The sequence below is a fragment of the Podarcis raffonei genome, chromosome 3 (assembly GCF_027172205.1).
Source record: "Podarcis raffonei isolate rPodRaf1 chromosome 3, rPodRaf1.pri, whole genome shotgun sequence".
NCBI classification, from domain to species: domain Eukaryota; kingdom Metazoa; phylum Chordata; class Lepidosauria; order Squamata; family Lacertidae; genus Podarcis; species Podarcis raffonei.
Genome location: NC_070604.1, coordinates 45,344,140 through 45,368,528, shown reverse-complemented (window position 1 = coordinate 45,368,528; position 24,389 = coordinate 45,344,140). Strand labels below are relative to the sequence as shown.

Below are 24,389 nucleotides of genomic sequence, written 5' to 3'. Positions count from 1 at the left end.
TAAAAACTGGACTACCTTATGGAGTTGCCCCAAGGATGACAGAGATAGTGAGCGTATAGAAAGTGTTTGAAAATTAAAGCTCAAAATGTACTGCATAAGCATTATTACCTGCATTCATTATGACCTTTCAGGATCAGAAACCAACAGTGAGTGCTCTAAAGACAAACAATTTAAGCCATTTCACTTATTTTGTTAACAAGCTAGCATTTTCCTCCTGTTAAAGAAAATGGCACTTGATTTGTTACTTATCAGTTCAAGCAAACCCACACAGCAGTTTACAAAAGATTATTTACGAACATTGATTAAAAATATGATAAAACTGAAGGACTATGATTTTAAAAAGCCGAGTGAACAGACTCTGTTTGCATGCTGGCAGCTCTTTTAGATGGCTAACTTAACTACAAGATCACAAACTCTACAGTAGAGTAACACTAGGCTATGTTTGCTGCATTATGAACATGTAAGCACCTGCCTCTCATTGAAGAATGCTCTCTGTAAGGCACACAGTCTATCCAGCCTCCCTAATAAAAAAACAGAGAGAGATGGTTTTGCACAGTCTGGCAGAGGATTGTGCAATTCTGAGATTAGTGGCTAGAACAAAACTGGCAGATGGAGTTGCATTCTTTTTATCCAATGGCTTTCTGCAAAAGCACTTGTTTAGGACCCAGTGGAAATGCTGCCAGATAGGACTAACTTCTTCATGAGTAATGGCCAATCCCTGAGCAGCAAGGAAAGGAAGAGCTCTGAGTAGGAAGCCCTGGAAAGCAGGTTTAAAATATTAAAGCAGAAAAGCAGTTTTCTTTCTAACAATGATCACACTGATAAATGTGAGATTCTGGAGATGCAGCTGATTCAATGTTTAAACCAGCGTGTACTTACACGGCAGGCGGTTACGGGACTGAAGGAGAGTGGAGCAGTGATTCCCACGGAATGCCTTACAATTTTGCAAAACTAATTTTGCTGATCTTTTGTTTGTTCTTCCTTGTGGAGAGCAGAAAGCACAGGAAAAGGAGATGGACAGGACAAGTAGAGCTGCCGCAAATAAGGTAAGGAGTAGCTAAATTTACTGATCACTTCCTCAGTTTTCACTATATATTTTCACCAGGAAAATGCTCAATACATGTAGTTCTGCTGTATATTGCATGGTGTGCCTGAAAAGTACATGCACTATAACTGCTGGTGTGTGAGAGAGGTAAAACTCTAGTTCCCCGAATAATACTAAATTGCATTACTGCTTTGAGAGCTATTATAATGATTCTTTTTCCAAGAATTTTAAAAGATAATGTGATTATGGAACAGATTCTCAGACATGAACATTAAATATTGAAATTGCATCAACTGCTCTGTTACTTCAAAACAACCCGTAGGACTGCTTTTTATCTTGACCAAAGCCTATTGTAGATCCGAAGGTATAAAATATAAGACATAAAAGAAATATACTTCTCTAAATATCTTGCCTGTATCAGTTTCAGGATGTGCTCCCTGAAATCATGCATGTCTACTCAGAGAGAAGAACTCTTAGTTCAGTGGTTCTTATTACTAAATAGATGTGCAGAGGATTACAGCTTTTCTGTTTTATTTGTTTGGTGTTGGGCTTGTTGTTTTGTTGGTTAAACATCTATTTTTCTTTATGTATAAATGCCTAATACTCATATTTATAAATTCTACCTTTTGTTGTTGCAAATTATTTGGTGAGCCCCACTTTTTTTTTAGTACTGTAAGCATGTACCAAACAGCTAAAAGGTCTTAGTAAAGTTTTATCAGATTTAATATCATAGAGGCATGGTGAATGGTTTATATGAGAAAAAGATAATCTTCCCCAAACTGCTAAGCAACCCCAAGTATATATTATCCATTTTTATACTGAGTTATGTCATCCAGTGAACTGCATCTTACAGGACCATTTGCCTGGTTAAGACCTTATAAACAAAGTTGGGTTAATCCATCTTATTAAATGGAAACACTGTGACCTTCATCTTTTTATTAGTTGTGTTTTCTTCAGCCTGACACTGTGAACTTAGAGCATGTTGCTCTCTAGCTTCGCACATGAAGTGATTACTAACTTCGTCCCAGTGGGTAAGAGATTTACAATGGATGAGCTGATTTATTTTATTGGACTGCCATTGTTGGTGGAAGATTACATTCTCTCCAGCAAAACTAGTTCACCTCATATTACTGGCCTCATTCTCTTGCCCTCCTGTGACATTTACAGTCCAAATCTTTACTGTGCAAGTAATTGGGAATGTTGTTGATTACAAAGACTGATCAATTCTTTGCTGTTTAGGAAAGAATTTAAGACAGCATTTATACCCTGTTTTTCAAAGGGGGGAAAAGCCTTCACAAAACAGCTTGTTAATAATTCAGATTTGAAATGTTACAACATGGTGCAATCCTCCAAGCAGGGTCCATTGTTTTTAGATGGCCTTACACAGAGGTCCCATCAACCTCTGCTTAAATCAATGGTGCACTGCTTGCTTGAATTTCACCCTTTATATTAAAATCTGCAGGACCATACTTATCCATATAGATAAACAGGTCCCCAGGAAGGGCCTACAGATGCATAAATGGGCACTGGATTCTTGTTCATAGTTTTGCACAATTTAAGGTTCCTAAGAGCTGACTCCTCAGTACATTTTTCTTTTTATGGAGGAATACCTTTTGGTGTGAAACAAGATCTCTTGCTTAGATTCCTGCCTCCTGCTCCTGGATCTGACCTGTAATAATCCATGTGTCTATTCCACTACAGTCATAACATTTCTCACATGTAATCCTCCATGGTGAAAAGTATGCACGGGAACTGTCCCATCACTATATCAAGAAATTGCTGTACTATTGGTACATTTCAAAAATGGGCACTTTGCAGAATTTTTAAAATGAGAATAAACAGCTTTAATATACTATTTATATGTGGGATTGTGCGTATTGTTTAATATCATTCTTTAAACTATCAGAAACGGAATAACATGGCCAGTGGTCAGGGATGAAAGTTGTAGTCCCACCAGCACCTGGAGCACCACAGCTTCTCCAGCCCTGCTGCAAACAATGTATAATAATAATAATAATAATAATAATAATAATAATAATATTTTGGGTGTCTTTGTTGGGCATCTTTCAACAAAGCATAATAAAAAAATCAAATGTTAAAAACTTCCATATACAGGACTGCATTCAGATGTCTTCTAAAAGTTGTATAGTCATTTATCTCCTTGACATCTGATGGGAGGGCATTCCACAAGGCGGGCGCCACTACCAAGAAGTCTCTCTGCCTGGTTCCCTCTCACTTGGACTTGGACTTGATATCCCACCTTTCACTCCCAAGAAGAAGAAGAAGAAGAAGAAGAAGAAGAAGAAGAAGAAGAAGAGTTTGGATTTGATATCCCGCCTTTCACTCCCTTTAAGGAGTCTCAAAGCGGCTAACAATCTCCTTTCCCTTCCTCCCCCACAACAAACACTCTGTGAGGTGAGTGGGGCTGAGAGACTTCAGAGAAGTGTGACTGGCCAAAGGTCACCCAGCAGCTGCATGTGGAGAAGCAGGGAAGCGAACCTGGTTCCCCAGATTACGAGACTACCGCTCTTAACCACTACACCACACTGGCTCTCAAGGAGTATCAAAGCGACTAACATTCTCCTTTCCCTTCCTCCCCCACAACAAACACTCTGTGAGGTGAGTGAGGCTGAGAGACTTCAGAGAAGTATGACTAGCCCAAGGTCACCCAGCAGCTGCATGTGGAGGAGCGGGGAAGCGAACCCGGTTCACCAGATTACGAGTCCACCACTCTTAAGCACTACACCATACTTCACTTCTTGCAGTGAGGGAGCCACCAGAAGGCCCTTGGAGCTGGACCTCAGTGTCCAGGCTGAACGATGGGGGTGGAGGGGCTCCTTTGGGTGTATAGCACTGAGGCCGTTTATGGCTTTAAAGATCAGCACCAACACTTTGAATTGTGCTCAAAAATGTACTGGGAGCCAGCAAAGATAGGTGGTTAACTCTCACTTCAAACACTGGCAATTGGACAACATCAGCATCCTCTACCACAATTTAGGACAGCAGAGACTGGCTTAGGAGGTGCAGGGCAGGTCGTGTGGCACATATAGCTCTGTCCAACACCTCAACGTCACTGACTGTCTCAGCAACTGCTACCTGAGGTGGCTGCCACACACACCCTAGCAGTAGGGCCAGCTCTTTTCTGGATTTTTGACCTACTCTCTGGGCAGAAGCATCCAAGAGAGACCAAGGTTTCCTCAAAGACCCCTTCTTCCGCATGAAGGGAGATCCTGCCATAGAAGGAAGGAGCCAATTTGGAGAGCTGGTTGTGGCTTTGTAAGTGGCATTGGGAATGCCCCAGATGGCAGACTCTGATTAATTGGAACTCTATTTTTAATCTGCTATCAAGCTGTTAATCGATTAATGCTTTCTGCTTCAACATATAATGGCATTATTTCATATGGCAGTGGGCTTCATAAAATCTTCCTTTCCCTATCATTTCGACATTTCTCAGATTAAAAGTGTTGTACTGTACTTGTTTTATACTGTTTGTAGCTCTTTGTCGTTGTGGGGCACAGAAGTAGAATAAACCATTTTTTTGTGAGACCTGTCAGCACACAGATTTTAGCAATTATTAGCTTAAAAAAAATACATTGTTGTTTTTTAACCCCTGACCACTTTTGCTTTAACATTTAGAAGGAACAATTTCATTTAACATTTAGAAAGCACTAGGAAAACATTTTTTCAGTGTACCAAACAAATACAACTCCTAATCATTATAATTGTTCACAATTTCAAACATAAGCTTGTTTACTAGTGAAGACCTACTAAATAAGTACAGTTAAGGTGCACGCTGTGGAAGAAGAAACATAATGTTGGAGCATTCAGATTAATGCTATCTGCGCCCTTTTACTGCCTCAAACAACAAGCATATGGGAGGAATTGGATGGTCATATTGAGTGGGTGGGTTGTAGCCAAGTGATTGGAGGTGGGGGATTTTAAATGAAGACATTGCTTCTTCCTCCAAGACCTCCAGCATCTCCCTGTATTCAGTTAAAATTGTTGTTACTTTGCATGTTATATAGATGGCAGGAATCACTCCTTTCCTGCTATAGTGATTCTCTTCAACTGACCCACAAAGCCCTCTCTAACTTCTTTGATCATAACCTCAACCTCCAATCTTGTTCATTCTTTGCACTGGCTCCCTATTAGTCTTCAACATCAGGTTCAAAAATGTCTCCTCTTCTTCAGGCCTTCCCATCCCTTGCCTATATGCAGAACACGCATTATATCCAGCATTTTGACTACATCAGCAAGGCCGGGGGGGTGTGTCTTGTCATCTGGGCATCCCAGGACCTCCATACAAATTGTCCAAGCTTGCACACCCAGGGGAGGCCACTTTGGTGCTGCAAACACAGCACTTTTACTTCACCCCCGGAGGCACACTCCATTGCCTCTTGCGTCTCGAGACAGACGGGTGCCAGTAACAACCTCAGATGCTCTAGTCATATATAAAGACAACACTATAGTAGTCGCGAGTGTGCTAAGCTCTGCACCACAGTCTCAATCACTTTCCACAAGTTGGAGGGCAAGCATGGAATGTCCTCCATGCAAAACTGAGAATTCTGGAAGATTAGGGCTCTAAATTGTCCCGGGAGCTTCCATGAATGCCTGAGGCTCCCTGCTTCAGAAGTTTGCGATCTGGTTAATGGGAGCCAACAAAGGGAGCTTAGTGTGCTAATCCATGATTTCCCCACTGGCATGTTGCTTTGCACATTAGGATAGAACCCCTGAGAGTGTTTGTGACAAGGACATACAGCCCAAAATGGCATCTCCCATGACAACCAATCCCCACTCCCCACTGTAATGTTTGGCGGTGGTACACTACTAATGAAGACTGGGGCCACCATTTTGTGAGTCTCCACACTCCTGCTTCCTGTTCTTAGATGGGCATGGGGTATGATGTGGCGGAGACCTTCACCTATTGAGCTGGAGCATGTGTTACTTAATTCACAAATATGGCTGCCCCACAAAGACTTACAGTGTACTAGCCGCATTCCATATTATGAATACTTCAAAATGTTAGAAATAAATCACTACTAAGAGGCTGTTTAGGGCTGCACAAGTTTGGACCAAACTCAAAGAACTCCCATCAGTCTCAGCTAGCACTTTATCTGTTTCTGACTGTAGCAGTAGTATGTACAACTTTGCAGATCTCACTGCTAGAGCAAAGGGCTCTTGGGTCTTAATTTATTCTAATCCCCCCTCTTAAATCAGCAGTGATTAGAAAACTAGACATTTTCCTCTTACCTAACTGACCCCTGTATACCTTTAGCTGGACTATAATTAAATTTCCACATATGTATGTTATATTCACTTTTATATCAAGAGGTTGCTCTGCTATCTTTTTGCTACTATGCTAGTGGTAACTATAAGGTCACTTCCATTCAACCTGTTTACTGAGGATTCAACCTGAATAGTTTGCACAAGCGTGGCCATGTGGCACTGAGTCAAGCAATGATCCACACTTTCCAGAGCATTTCCCATATACTTTCCTTGCCACAAAAAGTCTGTTGTTGTTTTTTAAGTGGACATTTTGTGCAAGAACACCAAATTCACTTTTATCGTTCGAACTAAATTTGCTGGCATGTGCTTCAATCCCACCCGCAAAATAGTGACAGTCTGAAAGTACTTCAACTTCCATTGTAATATCGAAGTTATATAGAATTTCAGTATTATTATTATTATTATTATTTGGATGACTAGGAATGACGGTTCTTTTGCTTTCCATTTTAGTCACATATATAAGAAGAACCACGACATGACCAAAACTCGGACAGGAAAAAGTGAACAGCTCCTGAGGGTAGATGACCATGATTTCACCATGAGACCAGCCTTTGGAGGTAACTGGAGGGGTGTTGCAAATTCGCCACCACAAAAAATGGTGGGAACAGCATTGTGGGGTCTCACTGAGTTCAAGTCTCCAGTATTGACGATTGATCCTCTTTGCACAAGTAGTTATTATTACTACTACTAGTAGTACTACTACTACTAGTAGTAGTACTAGTACTAGTAGTAGTAGTATATCCTGCCCATCTGGGCGGCTTCCAGTACATACAAAAACATAATAAAACGTCAGATCTATAAATGTGCTGAAGAAGCACATGCTCCTACCCCATAGATTTTGCTGAAAATATTCACTGACCTTTTCTAAGCTGCACAATTTATACCTGTAACCCAGAAAGCATGTTAGTGGCAGATGCAGTACGTAAGCACCAAGCTGAATTTAACTGTAGGCATGCACACAAAGAAATCTGGGTACATCTTTGACTGGAGCTATGGAATTACCGTCTAATTTGTGTCAGCAGCTCAGTGTGTTTACCTAAGTGATTGGGTCACAGCTCTTAGGATGTACCTCTTGGGTCTCATCCCTACTGTTGTTTAATGTGTAGTTTCCTGTACCTCAATGAATTCTCCATTGTCCATATGACGCACTCCTCTTAATCACTGCCTTGCCATACTTTCCCCTCCCTCAATTTGTTATACCAGGGATACTCTAAAAAGGAGACAGTATGAGAAAATTCGGACTAAGGGGGAGGAAAGTGGTGGGAAGGCATTGATTTTGTGGAGAATATCACATGGACAATGGAAAATGAATGGATGCTGTTTTATTGCTATGGCCGATGGCTGATGCAAATAAAGATTCATTCATGGAGGTACAGGAAGCTTAGTGTCCACTTTAAACAGCAGTATAGATGGGCCTTTGTCTCAGTTTGGCATGTCCACTGCACCTCACCATACAGGATATATAGATCCCATATGAATATATACCTAAAACCTTCTCTGTTCACCTCATGTATCTGACTTCTCCTTTCCTTGCATGTGGCAGAGCCTTTTCCTGTCCTAATATGAGAGCACATTTGATTTGACCCTTTCAGAGTTATCTCAGTGCCAATGACCTTGTCAGAGCTAGCAGATGTTCAGGTATTATTTACTACAAATATTAATATCTAAAGATTATGTAAATGTTTCATTTGGGCTCCCTTCCTCAAACTCTCACTGTAAGCATTTCATCTAGGACATCTCTCTTTTTTATAGGGAGTCCATGAATAAGCAGCTTTAGCTGATACTTAAAATAGCTGTATCTTTTCCGTCGAAGAACAGCCTAATACGGTTCCTGTGATACAGTTTATTCCCCACCCAGTGTAGTACCAGCCAGTTCCTACTGGGTGACATTTAATTGGCACATATGAGCTAAAAGCAGGTTCTGCTATCTTTTGGGTGCCTGTCGGCATGTTTGCAAAATGGAGAAAATGTCGTGGGCATGACACACAGACTGCAGCCATTAAGCACACTCTGTGGCTTGATGCATTGGCTACAACATAATGTTTATTTCAAGCATCAATTTGGCAGCAGAGAGAGGCAGGGGAGATGTGGGCATTAGAGCAGGGCTCTGCGGATAAAAATGGGGCTGCACTCCCTCTGAAGGAGTGAGTTACATAGCCTGGGGGTACTTCTGGAGCCTTTGCTCATTTTGGACTCACAGCTGTCCATGGAGGCGCAGGTTAACTCTATGTCCAGGGCAGCTGTTTACCAGCTCCACCTGGTACGCAGGCTAAGACCCTACCTGCCCGCGAACTGTCTCGCCAGAGTGGTGCATGCTCTAGTTATCTCACGCTTGGACTACTGCAACGCGCTCTACGTGGGGCTACCTTTGAAGGTGACCCGGAAACTGCAATTAATCCAGAATGCGGCAGCTAGACTGGTGACTGGGAGTGGCCGCCGGGACCACATTGGCTCCCAGTACGTTTCCGAGCACGATTCAAAGTGTTGGTGCTGACCTTTAAAGCCCTAAACGGCCTCGGTCCTGTATACCTGAAGGAGCATCTCCACCCCCATCGTTCAGCCCGGACACTGAGATCCAGCGCCGAGGGCCTTCTGGCGGTTCCCTCATTGCGAGAAGTGAGGCTACAGGGAACCAGACAGAGGGCCTTCTCGGTAGTGGCGCCCGCCCTGTGGAACGCCCTCCCATCAGATGTCAAAGAGATAAATAATTACCTGTCATTCAGAAGACATCTTAAGGCAGCCCTGTTCAGGGAAGTTTTTAATATGTATCGCTGTACTGTTTTTAACACTGATTGGGAGCCGCCCAGAGTGGCTGGGGAAACTCAGCCAGATGGGCGGGGTATAAATAATAAATTATTATTATTATTATTATTATTATTATTATTATTATTATTATTATTTGCTGTCGCTTGAGGCTCAGGTGGCCTCAGTGGTGCAAAGTGCCTTCCATCACCTTTGGCTGGTGGCTCAGCTGTGCCCTTATCTGGACAGAGATAGCATAGCCTAACTTGTGTATATTCGGGTAGCTTCTATGTTAGATTAATGCTGCATGTGCCTTTCTTTCCTGTTCCTGCTTTTGCAGGCTTGGGGGCACATTGTCAAAATAAATGCGTACACTACTTCTGCACTGTTTAGACACTGTAACTGTGCTCCCTTTTGATGCTGTTTGGTCACTGATTCAGTGTAGGAGCGAGCACAACCAAATTTAGCATGTCCTTTCCTTGAAATGAAATCTATAAAACATTCCAAATCAAAGTGGACGGGAAGCACCTTGCACTTGATCATTGGTATAATTAAAACTGTGCTTATTTTTCATGCAAGGTCAAGTCTGGGCTTCAGTCTCCCAGATTATTAATCTCTTGCCTCTTAAAGGAGATCTAAAATCCAATCACAATTTGAAAATAAAAATATAGCAAATGTTGCTCACGGAACGACAGGATTAGCCACCACAGCCTGGAGCCTAGTGGGCAGGTGCAGCAGCATAAGCTTCTCTGCAGAGCCCTGCCAGCAGAACTTAATCCTAACCTACAGAACCTTCCAGTCATCCATGCTGAATTGCTGATGTAATGTTGTTGTGTACACAAATGTAAAAACTGGAGTGACATCAACCCTGCTAGGTTCATTCAGATGTAGGATTGCAGTATATGAAAGGGGGAAGGTGTGGGGGGGGGGAGAGAAGCAAGTTCTTCAAAGCACCCTGACAGCCCCCACCTCCCTACAAGATCTTGGCTCCCAAGAAGCTCCTCTGCAGTGATGCAGCTAAGGCTAGACATTGCAGCTGAAGCCCAGCCCAGCACCTGCTTCCCTAAATGACCACCCCAGGGTCACAGATGATGTAGGTAGCAGCCAAACACCCCACATTGACACCTGGGCTGCTGTGGGTCATGCCAGGGCCCACCACAGCTGACACTGGTTGCCAGACATCTTTTCTGGCCGGCATTGTACATGCTCATTCTATTATTCAAAATATGTAAACAAAATATGTAAATGCTGTTTACAGGGACGGCTCATCCCATTTTGCCGCTTGAGGGAAAATGCGAAGTGGAGAGGCGTATTTAGGGGAGCATGACTGGTTTGGTTGCACTGACACAGAGCTAGGGTTGCCATGTTGACCTTTTTTTTTTAGGAAGACCCGAAAGTTTTTGACTTGACTAAGATCCAGGTCAAAGCACCGCCTTCCGGAAATTCCTCCCAGACATTCTGCCTTTGAAATACCACTAATGTCCAGGAAAATCCAGACATATGGCAGAGCCTCGGGGGCACCGAATTTTGGCATCACACAGGGTGCTGCTGGGGAAGTTCTGCCCCTGTAATTGGAAGTTTCAGATGCTTTATGAAGTCCACTTGAGAGTTGTTATATACATTTCCATATTTTACTGTGATTAAATCAGATGCTTAGAAACACAAGTATAAGGATAAACGTATCCAAGATAAGACAAAATTCCTAACTGAGGCTGCCTCCAAACTGTTAATATTTTGTGAGAGGGATTAAAGTGTGTACTGAGAAATGTAGGATTGCTCAGTTAAAGCACTCTGTTGCTGTAGCACAACAAATTAGCTATATATATATATATATATATATGAAATTGACTTCTTTTCCTCTAAGAAAGTAACAGAGTAATGCAATGAAAAGTGTGGAACGAATGAGTGATTAATAGAAAATCTTGTAAATGTCCCACAAGCAAATCAGGATGAATGCTCATTGCCGTATCACTTCCCTGCAATCAAATCAAAAGGAATCTACCGTCCCTGTAAGCTTTGTGCAAGCAAATCAGGAAGAATGCTCAATAAATAGGTTACTTGAAGGAGTCCTGAACAGGGTCTCTCACCCCAGGCTAGCACCAGCCTCTGTGCTAGCACCAGGCTTATTAGCATATTGGCATTGGCCACACCCCCTTTGGGTATGCAGCCACTCAACAGTTGTCCCCTCTAGGGAATTCAGCCTGGTGGGCTGCGAGGGAAAGATGCTCCCCATCGCTGCTTTATATTTACTAGGAGAGAGAAACCAAGCAAGCTAAGACTGGGGGCCACAGGCAAAATAAGCTTCCCAATCACCAGGCAGCTCCTACCACCACCACCCCCCGCTGCTCATTTGATAGGGACTTGTGTAAGAGACATTCCTCATGCATTGCATCCTAGAATCTCTAACAGATACTTTCAGGGTTTTCCATTTCTGTTCCCTTCCCCACCCTTTATTTCCTGTACGTCAGAGTTTTATTTTGTTTCCCCTTCTATAGTGTTAGTTGGTGACGAATTTAACTAATCATCTGGAGCAGCGTCCCCCCCCCACCTCCCTCTTCTACCACTGTGTAGTTTAGTTGGAAGCAGAGACAGGATTAAAAACCTAGCAGCTCTCTAATGACTGCAAGGATTAGCGAGATCAGAAATCTCTTGACATCTTCCTGTGACTCATCACCAGATGCTTAATTCAACAGTATGGTCTGCAGCACGGACAACCTTCTAAACCCACCCAGGCAGGGCTTGAGGCTGTTGGATTTATATTGTTTTTGATTCTATAAAAAGTGCTCACCCCGGCTGTAGTTTTTTATAATGATTCCTGCTATTTTATAATACTACTCAGCAGGATACTCTTTTTTAAAAAAACTTTCCACTATGCTTGGACATAAACGCTATGTGATTTGTGTGTGATGTCAGGATGTAGACCAGGGGTCAGCAACCTTTTTCAGCAGGGGGCCGGTCCACTGTCCCTCAGACCTTGTGGGGAGCCGGACTATATTTTGAAAAAATATATGAACAAATTCCTATGCCCCACAAATAACCCAGAGATGCATTTTAAATAAAAGGACACATTCTACTCATGTAAAAACATGCTGATTCCCAGACCGTTTGCGGGCTGGATTGAGAAGGCGATTGGGCCACATCCGGCCCACGGGCCTTAGGTTGCCTACCCCTGATGTAGACTTTACAAACGTCAAATGTGTATGGCAATTTAAAGCACTGTGCTAACAACGCGGGTGGCGCTGTGGGTAAAAGCCTCAGCGCCTAGGGCTTGCTGATCAAAAGGTCGGCGGTTCGAATCCCCGTGGCGGGGTGCGCTCCCACTGCTCGGTCCCAGCGCCTGCCAACCTAGCAGTTCGAAAGCACGTCAAAGTGCAAGTAGATAAATAGGGACCGCTTACTGGCGGGAAGGTAAATGGCGTTTCCGTGCGCTGCGCTGGCTCGCCAGATGCAGCTTTGTCACGCTGGCCACGTGACCCGGAAGTGTCTCCGGACAGCGCTGGCCCCCGGCCTCTTGAGTGAGATGGGCGCACAACCCCAGAGTCTGTCAAGACTGGCCCGTACGGGCAGGGGTACCTTTACCTTTACCTAACAACTCTTCTTCTAGGAATATTATTAGCAGTTTCTACAATTAACTAACACTTGGAAGCAGTCAGATATGTAATTCTATCCAAAACAAAAGGAAAAAATAAATAAATGGAGTCCAGCAATTCCATTGTTGTAGTATATCTAATTTTGAGCTAGACTCTATGCAGCTGTAGAAAGCTTAATATATTCAGTTACATAGTATATTTTGGAAATTTTCATGAGATCATATTAATAGGTATATTTAGGGACTCTAGTTTTTTAAAGGATGTTTATGAAATGCTGAAGACAGATATTAATAGCTAAGGTATTAATAAGATATTTATATGGTGTGGTACTGTGTGGTTTTGTATGGCATATTTAATGACAATGTTATGTAAATATTTGTATAAGAATAGTTTTTTTTAATAATAGGTAGTTTCTAATAGTTCAATTTCACTCTGTCACAGGCCCTGCTATTCCTGTCGGGGTGGACGTGCAGGTTGAAAGTTTGGACAGTATTTCTGAGGTCGATATGGTATGTAATTTTCAATTAAGGTTTGATTACTTGTGCCTAGTCAGGAAAAAAAATTTGCTTCCAGGTAAAGGTAAGGTGTCCTACTCTTGACTTTTAATTATTTCTTACAACTAATCTTGTTATGAGATTACCACAGGTAGAGATATCATTATAGGTTTGACTTTAAACAAAGAAGCAGCTATGTGTGTTATGTGTTCATAAACAGGTAAACAAGTGAGGATGCCAAGAAAGGCATTCCAGTCCTCTGGGATGCTGCTAAAGACAAACAGTGATTCCGTACCTCAGCAGTGGAATGTGTGGAGCATATAACCACAAGACACATCATCTCCCCTTTTTCTTCCTCTCGTTGCAGGACTTTACGATGACACTGTACCTGAGGCATTACTGGAAGGATGAGCGCCTCTCCTTTCCCAGTCATACTAACAAAAGCATGACTTTCGATGGGAGGCTGGTGAAGAAGATCTGGGTGCCAGATGTCTTCTTCGTTCACTCAAAGAGATCCTTCATTCATGACACAACCACTGACAACATCATGCTGCGGGTCTTCCCGGATGGCCATGTGCTCTATAGTATGAGGTGAAAAGCGCACCAATTAGCTCAATGTGAACAGCACTGTATTGTTTGCCCAGAAATATCTTGGAATAGCTCTACAGTGTAATAACAATATTTGATGGTTAATATCTGACGGGCGTTTTAACTAACACACTCAGGAGCCCTTGTTCCGCTGTATAGTATATGGCGAAACAGAAATGAATATAATATTTGAAAGAAGGAGAAAAACCTAGTGCATGTGGCCTCCACAGTGATCCTGGTTATCTCAACTCCACTAATTAATCTGCAATTACACTGTAATTTTATTAATCTACCAATTGAATCAATTACAACTTGCAGCCTGCCCAAGTATGGAGATTGGGGAGGGTACTATCTTCCTATATTTTCCCTGCACCTGTGACTCTGTCCTATTCCTACCTAGCAAACCTGACTTTTCTTTTTGGAATTTCTAGGATCACAGTTACAGCCATGTGCAACATGGACTTCAGCCGATTTCCGCTAGATTCGCAGACTTGTACTCTGGAGCTCGAAAGCTGTATGTGGCATTCATGTTTCTATCTGCAGTGTTTTCCTAGATGTCTACACAATTCTTTATGGATTTGTTTGAAGTGTGCATGTTAAAGTGAACATAGGATCCATGGGATCTGGCGATGACTGTGCACCACAAGCCAATAAATGTAGTCATATAAGAGCTGACCAAGCATAGAATCCAGCATATCAGAGACTGGATATATGTCTAGGTAAATGTCTATGTCACTGTAACCGAGGGGCAACCAATGGAACATCCTGCAGACCGTGGAGTCTAGGAGGTGGAAAAGGCATGTTTCAATTATGCAGGTGTTGATGCTGAGCATCCCTGACTCTGGAAGAGGCTTAATTGCTCTGTGAACCATCAAATTTACATTCATGTGTCCTCTGAAAGGTTGCCCTCAAGCTGAAAAACGGTTCACCACTCATGGTGACCCTATTTAGTATTACCGTTTGGCCATGCCATGTTCCAACAACTCTATGTATATGTACACTACAAATGATACTGTTTCTATAATGGTGCAATTCTCATGGCTGCTGTGCAAAGAATCCTGGGAACTGTCATCTGGTGAGAGTGCTGAGAATTAACAATTTTTATGTATGTATGAATAGGGACGCGGGTGGCGCTGTGGGTAAAAGCCTCGGCGCCTAGGACTTGCTGATCGAAAGGTCGGCGGTTCGAATCCCCGCGGCGGGGTGCGCTCCCGCTGCTCGGTCCCAGCGCCTGCCAACCTAGCAGTTCGAAAGCACCCCCGGGTGCAAGTAGATAAATAGGGACCGCTTACCAGCGGGAAGGTAAACGGTGTTCCGTGTGCTGCACTGGCTTGCCAGATGCAGCTTGTCACGCTGGCCACGTGACCCGGAAGTGTCTCCGGACAGCGCTGGCCCCCGGCCTCTTGAGTGAGATGGGCGCACAACCCCAGAGTCTGTCAAGACTGGCCCGTACGGGCAGGGGTACCTTTACCTTTACCTTATGTATGTATGCATGCATGTGTACATGTCTCACCCATCTGGAACAAAAGTAACACTCAGGGTAGTGTGCAATGTTTAAAATTAAAGTTTCGTTTTTTTAAAAAAGGTATAAAAGATCCCAAGCACACCACACTTATAGCTTTGTTATTCCCAAAGTCCTTGAAGGAGAGGGACAGAAGCTTAAGGTTACAATACTATGTATGGCTACTTGGAAGTAGGAACAGGGAGAAATTCAGTTTAGTTTGCATTTGAAGGAGAACCTATCTCATCATCACTGAAACACAGCCATCCTTTGAGATTCACACTTCTCTAATTTTGCAAAGCATTTCTCCAGCCAGGAAATCTGTACAAAGATGCATATATGAGTGAAAATAACATACCAAAATGCCTTCCAAAAATGCTTATATAAGGAATATATAAAGAAATTGCATACAAAACTGTGTATATTGTGAGAATTTAATAGCAAACTCTTAACAATGTGGATAACTTAAAACTGTGATAATGAGAAATAGAGAGAAGCCAAAATCAACAGATTCACCCAATCCTACTTGGGAATAACCCCAACCGAAAAGAGTGAATTTACTTCTGGGTAAATGTGCATAGGATTATGCAGATTTGAGTGTGAATCCCAGTGAGCTCACAGGATTTACTTCTCAATAAATGTATGTAGGATTGCTGCATAAACCTTTTTAAAGTTTGAGAGTAGAGTTATACTAATCAAGCATGTTTGTGTAATAATACTTTTTCCTCCTCTGTCCAATGTTTGTTAATCTTAAGAACCCCAGTTTAGTTATGTGAGATTATTATTGTTTATATACCACCCTTCATCTGAAGATCTTAGGGCAGTTCACAAGATAAAAATACAGGAGATTAGTATCAGTACTAGCCAGTATCCAGGTCCATTATATATTAAAAAAACAACAGATTATTTTATTGCCCTCTCACATTAAGTCATTGATTCATCTGACTATTTCACTATTTTGCTGTTGACCTATAAATGTAATATTATTTTTGTCCCATCACTACCCTCCACAGATGCTTACACAGATGAAGATCTGATGCTGTACTGGAAAAATGGGAATGAATCTCTAAAAACAGATGAGAAAATCTCATTGTCTCAGTTCTTGATACAAAAATTTCATACAACCTCCAGACTCGCTTTCTATAGTAGCACTGGTATCAGGTTTTCTTTCTAATCCTTTTCTAAATGCCTGCCACACTTATAACTCAGCCTCACAAGTTTGCCTGGTGAAATGCCAATAAAATTTCACTAGTCCCTTTTCTGTCTTTTGTTCATCATCATCATCATCACCATCACCACCATCCTGCCTTTCCTTGAAGGGCAAGATTCAAAGCTTTGCCCATCCCCATTTTATCTGCATAATAATATTATGAGGTAGGTTAGGCTGAGAGATAGTGACTGGCCAAAGGTCATCCAGTGAGCATCATGGCTGAGTAGACATTTCAACTTGGAACTATCCAATCCTTGTCCAATACTCAAAACACTATACCACAAACACTATCTGTTCTCCGTGAGTATTTAAAAATCATTGAGCATAATACTAAGAGTCAAACTCTGCATGTTGATAGATTTGCATTTTGGTGTCTCTTTTTTTATTCTCTAGTCTGACCTTAATAAGCACCTTCAAAACTTTATCATGCTATTTCCATGCATGCGTGGATGCAATCAAAGCATGAGCAAGCCATTTTAAAGTCATCCGCATGTTCTATATAATGTAGGCTTCAATGTGGAAATGCAAAAAAGGTGTGAAAATACTGGAGATCAGTGGATGGTACTAAGTTTACCAAAAGCTGTGCGATCTTCTAAGATCATAGAATCATAGAGTTGGAAGAGACCACAAGGGCCATCGAGTCCAACCCCCTGCCAAGCAGGAAACACCATCAGAGCACTCCTGACATATGGTTGTCAAGCCTCTGCTTAAAGACCTCCAAAGAAGGAGACTCCACCACACTAGATAATAACTTCCACAAGCACGAAGGCACTCTGTGTATATGTTAATGATCCCCAACCTGCTGTTAAGGAACAAAAGTGTCATTTTATATGGTAGTTTAATACTAACAGTATTAAGTTCCTCACTGTGTAAATCCTTTGGCAAAGTCACTCTCAGTCTCACTCCACATTTGTAAAATGAGAATAGAAACTTGTTCTGAAGTCAAAATGAATTCTTTAAATGTAATCACACAGAGAAAGTGTTATCTATATACAGTGGTACCTCAGGTTACATACGCTTCAGGTTGCAAACTCCTCTAACCCAGAAATAGTGCTTCAGGTTAAGAACTTTGCTTCAGGATGAGAACAGAAATTGGGCTTCAGCGGCGCGGCGGCAGCAGGAGGCCCCATTAGCTAAAGTGGTGCTTCAGGTTAAGAACAGTTTCAGGTTAAGTACGGACCTCCAGAACAAATTAAGTACTTAACCTGAGGTACCATTGTAATAGTATATAATATTAGTATTTCTTCCTTGTCTACTTTTCTGTTCTTCTATTTTTGTACTTTCAGAACCATCCTTTATCCCTGTCCTCCCTTTGCTGGACTTTTATCTCTGTATTACATACTATGTCTCACCTAATTATTGCTCATACTGCCATAAGGAGGCCTACCACACATTTTTAATAGCTGCCATTTTCTCCCTAACAGGTTGGTACAATCGCTTGTACATTAACTTCACGTTACGTCGCCACATCTTTTTCTTTTTGCTGCAAACATATTTTCCAGCCACACTCATGGTCATGCTATCTTGGGTGTCATTCTGGATCGATCGCAGGGCTGTGCCTGCTAGAGTATCATTAGGTGAGTGATTCCTCTCAACTTTTATAAAGGACGGCAGAGCTGGATACAAGGGAAGGAAAACTACAGAGTCCCTATGAGCTATATCCAACTAAGTTACACTCAGAGTAGACTCATTGGAGTTAATGGACCTAAGTTGTGTGAGAGGCAGAGTCTAATTACTGCAGGGCCAGGGAAACTGTCGTCCCCCATAAGTTGTTGGACTTTAATTCTCAGCAGCCTCAACTAGCATGACCTGTGGTCAGTAAGGATTGTTTGTTTATTGCATTTACAGTATATTTCACCTTTTCCTCCAAGTAGCTCTTCAAAATGGTGTACATGGCTCTCCCCCCTCCTCATTTAATCCCCACTAAGGATAAGCAATGACTGGCCCAAGGTCACTCGGGAGATTCGAACCCTGGCTTCCCAGGTTGTAGTTCAACACACTAACCACTATACCACACTGGCTTTTGATGGGATGGGAGTTGCAGTCCAGTAACTTTTGGAGGTCAAAAGGTTTCTCATTCTTGAATTACTGTATTCTCCAAACTAAAATGGGGAGAGACTAAGACCCAATGATTAACACTGAAACTAAGCTCAGCTTCATAATAGATGCTTGTTGACAGTTATTTAATTCTAAAATAGTCTATGCGGTCCAGTGTTCCTTCAAGTCAAACCCGCTGATCTGCAAGTTCTTCCATTGAACACCGTGTGCCTGGTGTCTGACTGTGATTGCTTAGTGGTGAGGATGTCTGCACACCCTCAAGCAGATTCTGTTATTTATTATCACTTCACATGTACCACATTGAGCCATAGTTTTTTTGAAAACAGGTTCTGTGGCTATGAGACCTGGCTGAAATTAAACCCAATCCTTAACACTTGTGTGGGGCCTTTTCAGGGATCACGACGGTGCTGACCATGTCTACCATCATCACGGGCGTCAATGCCTCCATGCCTCGAGTTTCCTACATCAAGGCTGTGGACATTTACCTGTGGGTCAGTTTTGTGTTCGTCTTCCTTTCGGTGATAGAGTACGCAGCCGTGAACTACCTGACCACTGTGCAAGAGCGAAAGCAGAGGAAGCTGCGAGAAAAGGTGAGAAGCACTTCCTGCACACCTGACTAATATATTAGGGGCTAGTGAATGTGAATGAGGAAAACTGACCCTTGTGTGTCTGTGTGTGTGAACAATTTTTGTCTAGAGCATGCAAGCTGACTCCGAATCCCTGACACCACAAAAGCAGGAGTTGGTGATAGTAGGAACAACAGAGGGAAGGAAACTAAGATCAGAACTGGGGAAGTCTGCAACCTGGGACTTTGGCAAAGACAATATAGGGAGGGTAAGAAGGGGGAAATTCAGTATGGCATTTCCCTGTGTTTGCTGCATTGTTTTTAGGTACTCCTGATGAATCATGACGAAGCCCTGACCAGTCAGGTGCGCATTTCAAAACTGGATTCAGCCAATATAATAGTAGGAGCTAGATGCTTGCAATACAAAATATAGACAGGCCTCTTGCGTTACACAGAAGTTGTGGCTTCTGTGAACTCTGTAGCTTTGCTTTTATGCTTTCATTGTGTCTTCTGAATTGCACCCTGCCCTGAGACTCCTGCTACTGAAGGAAGCTTATAAATGACCTTAATTAATTATAATTTTATAATTAATTATTAATTAAGGGGCAGGAACAGATGCATGAATGACATATGCATCCCATTTGCATTTTCCATGTCACGTGCAAAGGGGTACCTTATGCATCTTTCCCGCAATTAAACAAGCAAACCAGAGATCCACACATACAGCCAACGTGAATCTGATCAGGTGGATCTGCAGCTGAACCACACAATGCTCACTTGGGGCCCCAGTCAGCTGGCTTGAAATATCATTTAATGCCGATGGGGATACACATCCTCATCTGAAGCTAATTAGTTGTAGTGTTTGCCACTTGTGTGAATAGAGTTGGGTCCAGGCTGCTGTGCTTTTATGGTGCAACGGAGCTCACCCCATTGCACGGATTCAAACCACCAAACTTCCGATTGGCAAGTCCAAGAGGCTCAGTGGTTTACACCACAGCACCACCTGCGTCCCCCTTGACGATGAGGATGAGATGCTTCTGTCAACCTAGCAGTTTGAAAGCACACCAGTGCAAGTATATAAATAGGTACTGCTGCAGTGGGAAGGTAAACAAGGCTTCGTGCACTCTGCCTTCCATCACAGTGTTCCGTTGCGCCAGAAGTGGTTTAGTCATGCTGGCCACATGACCCAGAAAACTGTCTGTGGACAAACACTGGCTCCCTTGGCCTCAAGTGAGATGAGCGCCGCACCCCATAGTCGCCTTTGACTTTACCTTTTACCTTGCTTTTATGGAGACTCATATATTGTTGTTAATTGTAGGAAAAGGAAAAGTATAATTTGTGTGATCACCATTCTGAGTTCTACAGTCATTTATATAAGTCAGTGTTACTGTATAAAAAGAAAGGTTGTCTTTATCCTCAGCTATTTTTCAATCAAATTTTGAGCTGCAGACTTCCAGAAAATAAGAAAAATATGGTAGTTAAAGGATCTCCAGTATGCCTATACAATTGGTATTGCACCTTTACTGCAAGGAAATGTAAGTCCAAATGGATGAAAAATTTCAGAATTAAAACTTATTGTTATCTTATGTCACACAAATAATATTTTCCACCCTGAATTCACCTTTGCTTAACCCATACAGGGTTTCATGAGCAGATGGATAGTACATCTGTATGGGTTTAGCGTGTCTTGATAATAACTTTGGAAAACTGCAGAAAAAGAGAATACGATTTTCAGTTGCAAGATTAATGCATTTTCTGTATAAAATCAAGGTGTAATTTTTGTCCCCTGTTCTGTTTTTGCAGTGCCTGAGTTTTCATCTGCCTTTTATTGTTCTCTTTTCTCAGTACCCATGCACGTGTGGAATACCTTCTACAAAAACTATGATGCTGGATGGTATTTACAGTGAATCGGATACCAATAGCCTAGAAGGGTACCCAAGAGGCCAGATGGTGGCTGAGGAGGATAAGCAAGACAAGATGGTGGTCCATTTGGCCCTGAATAATGAGTCTAACTCATCAAGGAAGAAAGGGCTGAAGGGACACGTTAGCCTCCGTATCATGCAAAACACACACGCCATTGACAAATACTCCAGAGTAATATTTCCAGGCACCTATATATTTTTTAATTTAATATACTGGTCTGTCTTTTGCTGAATATGCTAAGGCAGTGATTTTCCCAGGAGATACTTTAAAGACTATTGTGATTTTTGAGGCTTTTTGGCCTCTGAGAGAGAAAGCAATCCCATCCTCTTGCACCTTTGGAGTGTGTGTTGGAAAGGAGGCACTGCAACACACAATGCTATTTGGAGACCGTTCACCAGTGCCAGTTAATTTAGGCTTCCCATTCCTTTGTTAATTTTTGATAGTCTTGACTTTCATACTTGAAAACATCCACCTGTTGGCTTTGGATCTCAGTCACTGCATGTGTCTTTTACAAGTGGATGCTGGCAATAGGGTGGCCAGATCTATACTTTGAAAAGGAATCTGGATATGGAGTTTGCTATGAAATGTTGAAATCAAGGGAAACTGCTACACCCTTAAGGGGAATGTGGTGGTTTTTATTATAAGGGGTAGCAAGCTGACACCTGTAGGGTTTGTTTTGCAACTACTATGGACAAACCACCCAAGATAATCTGCCTGATAAGAAAAAGGGGCTTCAAATGGTGACTGAAACTGTCTTGAAAACAGCAGGTTTTCTTAGGATGCTGTTTAAGAAGGCTGCTTTTACAAGTGAGGTTGCACATGATAGCTGGGTATCCCAGTGTATTTCCACAAGCACTTTTTATCTTTCTTCCCTCCTCACAAACTCCTGTATGTTGCAGGAGGAAAGTTACACCCCCCCATCTTTATAATGTTCCCTGTACATGGGAACAAATTCAGTCAGGGGTTATAGATCTTCTAGGCATTCAGTGGACTAAATGCTATTGGCTTTTTGGGGAGTAGGGCTGCCTAGGTGAACATCAAGGATTATTTCTTGCAACATAAGGATCAGGTTTAGGCATGGCCCACAAAGCTCTACATTTTGGTACTCTGGTTTTTTCTTATTTATTTGAATTAGAGATAAATAACACTGGAAATATGAACCTGAAGCTCATTCTGAATGCAAAAACAGCAAAGAGTGGTGCCTTAAAGGTGAACAGGGTTGTTGCGGCATGATATTTTGGGGGCTCATTTTTGTCAGATGTAGGAAATGCTATCTTCAGTTATGTAATACGCACACATAGGAACACATACAGAGAAATTTTTTTTATAGACAATAATTCTGGGCTTTTCTTAAAGGAGGAAATATATAATGAAGACTCCCATGTAAATATTAAGAGGGGGATTTCAACAGCTGGGAACCATGCAGGAAATGGAGCAGAGAAGTATCAGATAAATAGGCTAATTTATCTTCGTTACTTTGCAATATATAGGTACCCCACTCCAGAGAGCCTTGTTTGAAGTAGTAAGAAAGGACAAAGGGGAACCCTGGAATTAATCTCCACATCCCTCAACAGATATTAGAAGCTTGTCAGAACTGACAACATTAACCAACCAGTTGTGTATGTAACCTTGTGTGCTGGTCCTGATTTCTCCCCATGCTGCAATATTTTGCACATGTGCAGGATTGTACAAAGAAGTCCAATTCACAAACAGAAGCTCATTTCTATATGTAATTCATTCTCTCAGTTAAGTGGGTATAGGGTTGTAGCTGCACCACATTGTGCCTTAGTTTCCCCATCTGTAAAATAAGGGGTGATGAACTAGCCTACCTCACAGGAGTGTTTTGAAAGCTTGACTGACTAAGAATGATTTCTAAGACATTTCAGATTCTTTTTTAAGGCCCAGTGTAAATGTAGGGTGTTATTTTTATAATGAATATACAGGGCCATAGCTGTCAATCCTATTCGGAATAAGGGAATTTCCCTTTAAAAAAGGAAAACGTTGACAGCTATGATACAGGTTCAGTTTGCATATCACAGTAAGTCATAATTAAAGGTTTGCGGTGAACATAGCAATCTGGGCTGTCTTGCTCTATTCCCTGCTAATGCATAGAGGATGCAAACCTAAATCCCTGCCATAACATTATGTCTGAACCAGGGATTGTGGTTTATTCTTGACCAGCCAAGTACAAAACCTGGCTTATCATCATGATTTGTTTAGAGCAGCAGTGGCCTTCAAAGTGGTTTGGTGCTGCTTACCTGGCTTCCCAACGTGGAGGTCACTGCATGGAGGGTCAAGACAGCTGACAGGTTGGTGCAGTGCAAGTTCTGCATCAGGACAAATCTGATTCTCACTGACCTCCCTGCTGCTTCTCCCATCTCCTTTTCAGTTACCATCAACAATCTCTGTGTTGGTAAGCCATCCTGTTCTGCCCCGCTGACTGCAGTGGTTTTGAGTGAAACAAATAATGATCCCTGGTTTTTATGTAGTGCTAAACCAGAGACCATGGTTTGTTTCTCCCCAGCACTATGGGAGAGAAGAGCAGGTGTAATTGATTCATGCACAGTAAACCATGGTTCTGGTTTACTGTGAAGTGCAGATGTGGTCAGTGTAACTTAACTAAGCAGCCTGCTGCTAATTAGTATGTTAATGCGAAGTATAAAGAACTACCAGGAAAACTGGTTTCCTATACATCAGGCATGTACAAAGTCCATTTCGGGGGGCCTAATCAGCCCACTGGTCAGTTTAATCTGGCCCCTGTGGTCAACAACTTTGGTCAGCCCTTACAGCCCTTCACTTCATCAAATCTGGCCCTCTTTGAAAAAAGTGTGGACGCCACTGCTATACATGAATCATTCGGAATTTTCAGGAATAATGGGGCCAAGCTAGCCATGGTTTACCACAAGCAACACCAGTGGATTTGCACCAGGGATAAATGTTTTCCATGATAACTGTAATAAAATAGTGTGCATATAGGTTAATTTAACTTGCTGTGTAAATAATTATATTGAATACAGATTGCTATTTATTTTTACAAGCTCTCTTGCTTAACCTGTCTAGTGGCAGGCGAGAGTTATTCATATGCTACATTCTGTTTTGTCTACATGATCTCTCATTTAAATGCTATGTAATGAACTTTGTTCTTAAGAGCTTAGCCTTAGGTAACTTAATATGCACGTGTGCATGTATAGAATATAAAACTAAGTGTTTCTAGCAGATGGAGTTATGTGTCCTGGACATGGGTATGGGTCTGGGATTGTCAGTTACTGAAATGACAGTCTTGAGCAGAAGCATAGTATTGTTTGACAGCTCTGAGACTGTATTTGCTGTCTCTGATTCAAAATTTTAGCTCGATAGTGGATACCAATAAAGAACAAGATCTCTTAA

The 24,389-nt window shown here is 42.1% G+C and overlaps 1 protein-coding gene across 2 annotated transcripts; it reads left to right on the top strand.

Annotated features, from left to right (window-relative positions):
• The first annotated feature begins 265 nt into the window (after positions 1-265).
• On the top strand, positions 266-24,389 carry LOC128410341 (gamma-aminobutyric acid receptor subunit rho-2). 2 transcript variants are annotated; one of them, XM_053381472.1, is made up of 10 exons: positions 266-1,046; positions 6,782-6,888; positions 13,105-13,172; positions 13,525-13,748; positions 14,177-14,259; positions 16,260-16,400; positions 17,881-18,033; positions 18,908-19,104; positions 19,211-19,348; positions 20,925-24,389. In XM_053381472.1, exons 1-10 carry the CDS (start codon positions 856-858, stop codon positions 21,231-21,233), a joined length of 1,611 nt encoding a protein of 536 aa, XP_053237447.1. In that variant the 5' UTR covers positions 266-855; the 3' UTR covers positions 21,234-24,389. The 2 variants fall into 2 exon arrangements, with proteins under 2 accessions (XP_053237447.1, XP_053237448.1); XM_053381473.1 differs by lacking the exon at positions 19,211-19,348.